Source organism: Anopheles stephensi, chromosome X, assembly GCF_013141755.1.
Source record: "Anopheles stephensi strain Indian chromosome X, UCI_ANSTEP_V1.0, whole genome shotgun sequence".
NCBI lineage: Eukaryota > Metazoa > Arthropoda > Insecta > Diptera > Culicidae > Anopheles > Anopheles stephensi.
In genome coordinates, this window is record NC_050201.1 from 14,177,757 (window position 1) to 14,187,565 (window position 9,809).

A 9,809-nucleotide genomic window follows, 5' to 3' on the forward strand; every position below is an offset into this window, starting at 1 on the left:
CCCCACACGCGGGCACTTATTTTTACAAGTAAGTTACGCAAAAGTGTATGTTGTTCATAATTTTTACTATTATTATTTATTTATTTATTATTTATAATTATTTTATATTATTATTACAAATTTTTTAAACACTTTTGCTTAACTTTTACCTAGATTTAAGGTAACTCAGTAGCGAAAAGTGAATACCGTGTGAAAAGTAAATGGGGGGGGGGGCATCTGTTCAGACTTTAGCCGACTTAGGTTGGTATATTGTTCAAAAATAATTTGAAGCCATATTTTTTACCTTTCTACCATAATTTGATCTAGTGTGCAGAACCCTTCGCTTGACATAATCAAGATTCATATATATGTTTTTATTCAATACGTGTCAGTATAAAAATTAGGAAAAATGAGAAAACTCACACTTTTCATATCGTAAAACAAATGATTTTTTTCAAAAAATTTATCCCTGCAAAAAACCACCAAGAAAAACATAAAAAATAAATAAAACGTGAATTGTCGTACCAGATTTGACAGCCCGGACAGCTCCTATACACCTTGTGCAATTCTGACCGCTCCGTATTTCGACAGCTCTCGCTCGATTTCGTTCACTCTCTCGCTCTTGCTTTGTATGCCCGTCAAGAAAAACACAGTACACGCACACAACGGAGGGGGCAGATTCGTACGGTGGTTCACAATTTTCACGCTCGCAAGCCCTCCGCCGCGTGAGCGTGTGTATATCTCTATTTGCAAACATTCGCGCATTGATAAAACAAGTGTTGTGACTAAAATACTGTCTGTCCGGCTGGTTCCCAGTACGCACCTTCTCGATGGAACATGACTTCAGGTACAGGTTGAGATTAAGCGCAACAACACGACCCACCATCACCATCATCATCATCATCATCATCATCATCGTCAGGCTGGCAGGCAGGCAGGCCATAGTCAAACGAAAAGAAAAACGCAACCTCACAACCATCCCGCAGCAATTTTAATGCATCCCAGTGTGTGTGTGTTTGCGTGCGTGTGCGTGCGTGCGTGTGAATGTGTACAGAGCACAGCGCGAAGGGTAGTAAAAGCTCCTTGCGGGGGTGTGTTTGGCAGTGTGTATGTATATGTGTGTGTGGCAGTGTGTTGATTGCGAAGGATTGTTGGACGAGAAAAATTAGGCAGTGCACGAACTGTTTGGCGTTGCTTTTAGTTGTTTTTGTTGTTGTTAGTGTCCGTATTGGGTACGTGAAAAAGTTGCTTCCCACACTGCTGCACACGTACACCGTGTATTGTCACCACCATCGCTCTGTGCACTTGTTTCCGTGCGTGTATGTGTGTGCGAGGAATGTATGATCCGGAAATGGTACCGCTGGAGGGGTTTTTTTTTCTCGGTTCCTCCTCCTTTCGTTGCTCGCTCACTCTCGCCCTGTCCCGCTTGCTCTACCTCGGTCAAGTCCTTTCTCTCTCTATCTCTCTTTCTCGCTTGCTCACACGTGCACATCGGCACCCGTGTTTTTCCCATCGTGTATAAGGTTGGTTTTTCCGCGCCTAGCCTAAGGGATAGGGAACGTAGGGAAAACGGTACGGTTTAATAATATAAAAAAAACCCCTTATTGGTCCTAGGTGCGAACGGGAATGTACAGGGCCGCCCGAGCCATTTTCCACACTTCGCCTTCGCTGTTGGGTGGCTGTGTGTATGTGTGCCCCGTTACGTCCATCTGTGTGTGTGTGTGTGTGTATGTGCGTTTTGTATTTAATTTTTCCTTTTTTTTGTGTTGTACGCTGCCTCATCCTTCGGACGGTGTAAGGGAAGGATTTGTGCCTGGTGCCCTGCAGCAGTTGGCCAGATTGCATACTTGCAGGCTGCAAAAGCAAAGCAGTCAAAAGGCAGCAAGAGCAAAACCAGCAAAAACCCCACTAAATGCAGATTTTCCAACCTTCTTTCGGGGGTCCCGTGTGTGCGCGCGTGTGAGTGTATGTGTGTGTATGTGTGTGTTGCTGCCGAAAATAAGTTCCGATCAACAAAGTTTTTCCACCACCACCACCTGTCCCAACCGCCATAATTCTGCTTCGGTGTCAATTTTTCACAATTCAAACGGACAATAACGGTGTGGAAAAATGGGTGTTATAGAAGTATAGGAAAGAATAGTTTAAAATCAAAAAATAGAACAACCAACCCAGCTATCTATGAGGGATATGGCGAATGTTTTTCTCACCCGCTCGAGAATGGGCCGTGAAAAGGTGGAGGTAGTTTAATTATTTAAAAAAACACACACACAGGAATAGAAAAAGAAAAACAACAATGGCACCGGGAAGGATTATATAAAGCGGGGAGAGCCTCCTATTTTATTTTAATGAACATCGTCCGTTTCTTTCTTTTTTTTTGTTTTATAGACGGGTCCAACAAACGGGTGGGGGGGGGGGGGGTAGAGAGGGAAAGGGGATAGGAGGATACGCACTACTTCGGCGAGGGGTTGGTGAGGGCTTTTCCGCGCCGTTTTGTTTTTTGTCTCCCTCTGGCCGCCTTTCCGGTGTGGCTTCGGTGTAAAGAGTACAGAAGAAAAAGAAGTGTCATGGAGCTTACTAAATAGGGCCCTAGAAGGAGACGAAGAGGCAGGTTTCTGGGGGTGGAGCAAGAGGGGGGGAGGGGGGGGGAGAGAATGAATGATGGCGGTTTTAGAAGAGAGAGAGCGAGAGAGGGTGAGAGGGCTGGGCTGGGGAATGTGCGGGAAGGGAAATCATGCGTACGTGAGTTTCTGTGTGTGCTTGCGTGTGAAAGTAGTAAAATAACTGACGTGAAAAACTCTTGAGGCTTTTGCGGGATTTGGTGGGAAAATGGGTGGGTGGAGGAGGAAGAGCTACGTGATGGGGGTAGCGGCGGTCGGTCGGTAGTCCGTTCTAAGTCAGTTGAAAGTAAGAAAATCCTCGCAACAGAGAGGCAGAACAGCAGGATGGGGGAGTGTTTTTATATCGCATCAGGATGAGCTATTTTTGTATGTCATACAGAAACGTGTGTATTTGTGTGTGTGTGTGTGTGTGTGTGCGATGTCCTCTTTTATTTTGCAAAACAACAACAATTAAGACTAATATCCCGTGTTTGAAAAGATGTTCCCATGTGTGACAGTTTTGTTAATATTTTCTCTCTCTCTCTCTCTCTCTCTCTTTCTTTCTCTCTGCTCTTCTTGCGTATGTGTGTGCGTGTGTGGTTCTTGCTGCTTTCTTCCGCTTCCCGGGGATGTTCTTGTTGTTTTGCGTCGCTCTCGTACCCATCCATCCCCATCCGGCCCGATCCTCCTCAATTCACCAATCAAAACCCCCATAAACTATTCAAAACCCCTCAAATATCATGGTGGAATCTTCCTTTTGTAGCAGAAACATGAAATCGACTCATTGACCCCCCTCCAACACAACTTCCGTCTCAGAACGTTGAACAGTACACGATGGAGCAATGCAATAACGATCGTCCTTGTGTTATCAGTAGTGGAAACTTTTTTCCCCAGAACTCCAAGTCGAAACAGCAGCAGCAGCAACACACACAGGCAATCAGCAAGCATCTAACGCAAAAGGATGACCCGCACCTGCACAGCCCGCACCATCAGGATCAGTCGTCGCTCGGCGAGATCGAGGTGATTCTCGTGCAGCAGCACAAACAGGACGCCCTATCGGTGATCATCCATCCGCAGGAGAGCATGCAGCAGATCAACATGTGCCTGGGCAGCCAGAACCCGGGCTCGGTCGACTCGATGATGTCGTCCGACTTTCAGACGCTCTCGCCGATGCACGACCGGGACTCGCCGGTCAGCCTCAACACGAACACCTCCTACGCGACCCTGACGCCCCTGCAGCCGCTGCCCCCGATCTCGACCATGTCGGACAAGTTCGCGTACTCGATCGGTGGCAACATCTGCGAGGCCTTCCCGGGCATTAACAGTGGTGCGGTCGGGGTAAACATCGAGATCAACTCCTGCTACAACCTGGAAAAGCTGGGCGTCATCCATTCGCCGGTGCACCTGAACGCGGTGCAGGAACTGTCGCCGGACGGGAGTGATGTGCATTCGCATCACCATCATCACCAGCAGCAGCAGCAGCAGCAGCAGCAGCAGCATCATCACCACCATCACCATCACCATCCGCAGGACGTGCTGCAGGAAAGCAAGACGCACGGGTTGAAGGATGCGCTGAAGGATCATATGGTGGCAGCTAGTGAGAAGGACACGATCCCGGACGATGTTGGGAAGGGTGGTGGTGGTGGTGGTGGTGGTGGGGGGGCTGGCAGCAATAATGGTGGTGGAGGAGACCCGTGTATATTGGTACGTGCCTCACCGCTACCGGCCGGTCTCGGTTCGGTCGACGATCGGTTCCTTGGGTCGGGGAAGGGTGCGGAGCTGGTGGTGCGGCACCCGAAGGACGATGGGGAACAGTTTAGCGGCACAGTGCAATACCTGGATCATCCGAACGGTTCGGACGTGCTACAACACGGCACCAACGGGTCCGGCCCGGGCGGAGGTGATAGTAGTGGTGGTGGAGGAGGCGGAGGAGGCGGTAGTGGAGGTGGTAGCGGTGCCGGCAACGGTATGGGAGGCATCCTGACAGGCAAGGAGCACCATCAGTCGGTGTTTCTTAACAAGTCTTTCAGTTCAAAAACCAACATAAGCGACCTTAACCTGTGTAAAGAGATTGTTATCGACGACGTGTACGAGGAGTCGGAGCTGGACCACGTAAAGCTGGAGGAGAAAAAGCTGGAGGAATCGTGCAATCAACAACTGACCAATGGGGGCGGTAGCGGCAGTCTCGGCGGGAAGAGCGGGTCGTGCGTGTCGCTCGGGGACGTCGGCTGCATAAACGGTGACATCGAGGAGATCAACACGAAGGAACTGGCGCACCGGATCAGCTCCGAGCTGAAGCGCTACAGCATCCCGCAGGCGATCTTCGCGCAGCGGGTACTGTGCCGGTCGCAGGGCACCCTGTCCGATCTGCTCCGGAACCCGAAACCGTGGTCGAAGCTGAAGTCGGGCCGCGAAACGTTCCGCCGGATGTACAAATGGATACAGGAACCGGAATATCAGCGAATGTCCGCACTCAGGCTCGCAGGTACCACTTGGCTCACACCGTGTGCCGTTGTTTGAGTGTGTGTTGTGTGTGTGTACTGTACGTGTGGTGTATGTGTGCATGCGCGTGGATCTTAAACTAATCCACAGACACACAGACACACTACTACACAGGCATTTCACTTTAGGCTTTCGGTATTTTGCACACACCACTCTTATTTATGTCTTGACTACTACTACACGTGTGCACTAGTGTATGTGATATTGAATGTTTAGCTTTACTTTTATTATTTATTAGTATTACCGTGTAAGCCACATCTCAGTAAACCAAAGCTCCACAATGTGATAAACAAGTTTATGTTTTTTTTTATGATTATTATTTTCTTTTTTTTTTACTCGTTTTTCCTTCCACCATGTTCATGTACTGTTGTTATTTTGGCTGTTGTTGTTGCCTCCGTTTGCTCTGGAAAAGGTACAGACTTTTCCGGTTGCTCCTTCGCGTTCTTCGTGCAAGCTATTTTTAAGTTCTTTTTTTGTTGCTTTCAACCACAATTGTTTCGCTTGCTGAAGGTTTGCTAGATTTTGTTGTTAGATCATGTGTCAGTTTTTCTTTAATTTTCCACTTCTTCTTTTGCTATTGTTGTTGTTGTTGGTTTTTCGTTGTTGTATAAACCTAACCCTTCTTAACCGGATAAAATGGGTAATGTGTGTGCATTTTCTTCTCTTCTCATTTCAAGCAACTCAATCGGCGAAACCAGGTTATTGTCCTTTTCTTGTACCCTTTCGTTTTCCTCTTTCTTCCATCGATGTATACTATCCTCTAATGCACTAGGCCCTTTTTAGTATGTTTGTTTCCCACGATTCCCTTCCATGTTCCGTTCGTTTACGCAACATCCTGCAGATTCTAACAATGATCTATTAACCATCTCTTCTTCACTCGTATCTATTTTCTACGCTAACGCCACGTGCAACAACATCAACATCTACTACCTGCTACTACTACTGCTACTACTACTACCACTACTACTACTACTCCGGGTTGACAACGCAACATTGGTTGGATTGTTTGGGGTTGTGTGTGTGTGTGTTTTTCTTTTCTCTCTTTCTTCCTCTTCAAACTAATCCACCAACTAACAGTTAACTCTAAGAAGCCAGAAGAACCCGAAAACCACGTCATGATGGGACACACGAAAAAACCTCGACTAGTCTTTACAGATCTGCAGAGAAGGACCCTTCAGGCAATTTTCAAAGTATGCGATATTCCCTCTCGGTGTTGTAGATTGGTGTGTGAATCTGTGTGACTTTTTGGTTTTGTTTTTTTTTTATTTTTAAAATTCTTCGGTTAAGTAGCGCTTCCTGAGATGATATCCCGAAATCCGGGACATTGTGCCGTGGAAGAAGCTGGAAGAATGTAACACATTGCATACCTTCAGGCGCTTCCATCAATGTCCCGAAATGGCTGTGTGTCGTCATGGGAAGTAGCTGTCCGCCTGCAACCTTCTTTATCCTTTCGTTTTGGACACCGAATAGATCACTTTGATCACCTCGTACGCCATTTCATTTCATTTTCCGCTCTTTCGAGATTTCGAGATACGAAAGAAAATGAGTTTATGTCAGCGTTGTTTGGTCCTCCATTTTTTACTTTTATTTTCTTCCGCCTCCGATTTTCTACTTGATTGGGTGTGTTCCTTTTCTTTCGTTTTATGTTTTTTTTTTTGTTGATTTTGCTATCATTTCCATTTTTTCTTTTTTCAAACTCGAAACCGGACCGAGCCAACATGTGGCGGCGTGTCTCTGGATAGGGGTTGGTATGATCAGCGGCTTGATTTTCGCCATTGCAGGAAACTAAGCGGCCTTCAAAGGAGATGCAAGTTACTATCGCTCGTCAGCTGGGACTGGAGCCCACAACGGTCGGCAACTTTTTCATGAACGCACGGCGACGCTCGATGGACAAATGGAAGGACGAGTCGATGAAGGGTCGAAGCAGTAGTAGTGACAATGTTATACTAGAGCACCTGAAGGACGATTCGTCCGACGAGAACCTGGGCTACGATAGTGCGTTCGTATCCGGCGACGGTCCGCTGGAGCACAACTATCAGCAGCACGTTCTCAACTAAAGCAAAGTAAGCAAAACAAAAAAAAACTTAAATCAATTCCCTTATTTAATTTATAAATTAACTAGAGAAAAAAAACAAACAAACAAAACAAAACTAAAGCAAAGACAAAGCAAAAGTCACGTCAAAGATTTAGTAGAGGAATGCAAAAGAACAAATAACAAACAAAACAAAATGGCCCCTCTATCCTCTCCCATGCGCAAAGCAAATGGAAAGCTGGCAAAAAAACACACTCACACAAACACTAAGCTAATGGAAAAGAGTTGAAAAAAAAAAGTTAGAGAAAAATCAGTGCTAGATAAAGCAAATGAAACAAACGAAAGATTAACAGAAGAAAACAAAAACAAGCAGCTAACTCAAACAAAATACACACACATACAAAAAATGAGAAAACCAAAGCTGAAGAGAAAAACACACACACACACAACATAAGGAAGCACTCAACACGCGTACCCAACAAAAAATAAGTACACTTATGCCAGAAGTAATTGCAAAGAAAACATTATGTAGGATTATTCAGAGTAATTGGAAAAGTAAAAAAAGCAACAAAAACTATATGTACGGTGCAAATTGGCGAAACTAATCAGTAAAAGTGTAGGAGCAAACACACACACACACACACACACGCGCGCGCAAACTACAATTGCCATAGAAAATCTGAGTCTGAGCTAATGTTCGAACACTAGAGAAAATCAGTCAAAGTCAGCGAGCGAACGAAACGCTGCTAAAGCGCTACTAGTGCAGCCCAAGAGACAAACAGACTAACCAGAACCATCGTAGATGTGGGTGTGTATGTATGTGTGTGTGTGTGTGGGTGCTATCCCATTGAGGAACTGCTTGTGAGAGTAATATCGTATGGATTTTTGCGGTTTTTGCGTTTGCTGAATTATGAAAAAAGAGGATGGAAAGTATTGAACTATTATTGTTTGTTTCGTTTCAATTTATCCGTCTAAGTAAATGCGAGAAAGTAATTATGGCGGAGGCGGTAGTTGAAAGTTCGTATATGAGCACTTTACGTCAAAACAGTACATTCCTCTAGCTTTACCACACATACGGAAAAAGGAAGATGAATAAAAACACACACACTCATACACAAAAACACACACACTATATTACGTTACGTGATAGATTGGCTTATTTAAAAAAAAAACGGAAGAAAATACACATATACTGAAACACAGAATACAAGCAAAAAAAAAAAAAGAAACTAATAATTAAATGCCTCCTGTAGTCTGACTCACTGTCGAGAAGATGCTATAGAATCCTGGCTGGGATCCTAGTGAAAGCAAAACATCAACAAACAAAAGGAACACTCACACACACACACACACACACACACGAACAAACATAGAAAAAAACCTGCAATATGTAACTCAGCAAACAACAAACTAGGAGTAGCGACAACAAACAACAACAAAAAAAAAAGAAAGAAAACAAAGCAAACCAGCAGAAAATTCCAAAAATTGTACATGTACTGTAAAATTGAATGCCGTATCATTAAATGATTTCAAACAAATAGAGAAGAAAAGAAAACACCTGCCCTGTATATTAGTGTTTGGCGAATGTTTTGTACGTCAAGTCCAGTGTCGTACGCGTAGGGAGAGAAGTCATTGCCGGAAACAGGTGGTTCTAGAGCTCTCGTCTACCAAAAAGTCCAGAAGTATGATTTGTGCGTCAAAGTTCTGGGTCGTCCACGTAGGGAGAACCATGGCCAGAGACAGGTGGTTCTAGAGATCTCTCCCGCCAGAAAGTCCTAACCTAGTTCCTAGTATATATATCACACTCGTATACCGTCATCGACAACTTGTCGCGCTTTACAACCCAATGCTTGGCATGTGCAACGCTATTTCTAGGTTTTATTGCCCGCGCTAATAGCTACCATATGTGCAGGTCCATTGCGAATTTATTGGAGATGTGGTGTGTAAAGTGTTATTTAAAACCCACTAGCTCTTCCATTTTTATTTCGATACTCGTATTCTAACACCTTAGCACATCATCAATTACAGACCTAGACATTGAACACATTTAGCCATCCTGGTGAGAAAACTAAACCTTTAGTTCGTCGAGGGGTGTTTGCTTTCAACGCTCACGCTGTGTAACTATTTCGGGATGAGTGCATTCGGATGAAATAGTTACCATATGGTGCGAGATTGTTAAATGGGCATCATGCAAACCAGAACTGCAAAAGTAATAACGATCAGACTTCGAACGAGCTACGATCAGACAACCAGACTGTGATGCTTCTCGCTTTATTCTTGAATCGCAACTAACCAATTCCACTTTTTTTTTTTTGAAGAATCACAAAATGTTTGATTTTATTTCAAATTTGATTAAATCGCAGCAACTTTTACATTGGTTTGCTTATGTCTAGATATCCTGCCTCAATAGGTGTTTATGCTAGTTTTTATGGTTTCCATTTTTATGTTGGTGTAAGGTTAGACCTTAATTGTGTTCTGAAGTGATAACAGCTTATGAGGTGGAAGGAAGCCTTCTTGGAGGAAATAGATCCTAATATTTTAAGTAAAAGATAATGAGATTTTAACGCTACACTTAACCTACCCTACTACTAACTTTACTTATACTAGGAAAGAACATTTCAATATTAACTATTTACACTATATACACATGGTCACAGAAACAAGCTCCTGATTATTTGTTCATCGGAAATGAGACTTTG

The 9,809-nt window shown here is 44.4% G+C and overlaps 1 protein-coding gene across 12 annotated transcripts; it reads left to right on the plus strand.

The window, feature by feature from the left end:
- The first annotated feature begins 339 nt into the window (after nt 1–339).
- Nucleotides 340–8,667, plus strand: LOC118509547 (nuclear hormone receptor FTZ-F1). Of its 12 annotated transcripts, none has more exons than XM_036050366.1 (5): nt 341–826; nt 3,452–5,061; nt 5,756–5,776; nt 6,156–6,268; nt 6,860–8,667. In XM_036050366.1, the coding sequence occupies exons 1-5, from the start codon at nt 810–812 to the stop codon at nt 7,133–7,135; spliced, it is 2,037 nt and encodes a 678-aa protein (XP_035906259.1). In that variant the 5' UTR covers nt 341–809; the 3' UTR covers nt 7,136–8,667. The 12 variants fall into 12 exon arrangements, with proteins under 12 accessions (XP_035906244.1, XP_035906259.1, XP_035906203.1 ...); XM_036050310.1 differs by having other exon boundaries at nt 342–826; nt 3,343–5,061; XM_036050301.1 differs by having other exon boundaries at nt 343–826; nt 3,340–5,061.
- The last annotated feature ends 1,142 nt before the right edge of the window (nt 8,668–9,809 follow it).

What these genes read in the sequence shown, in the direction of transcription:
- LOC118509547 (XM_036050310.1), top strand. Translation starts at nt 3,411, where the DNA reads ATGGAGCAATGCAATAACGATCGTCCTTGTGTTATCAGTAGTGGAAAC. An exon ending in GTCCGCACTCAGGCTCGCAG is followed by an intron (nt 5,062 to 5,755) that starts GTACCACTTGGC and finishes TCTCATTTCAAG; the next exon opens with CAACTCAATCGGCGAAACCA. An exon ending in CCCTTCAGGCAATTTTCAAA is followed by an intron (nt 6,269 to 6,859) that starts GTATGCGATATT and finishes TCGCCATTGCAG; the next exon opens with GAAACTAAGCGGCCTTCAAA.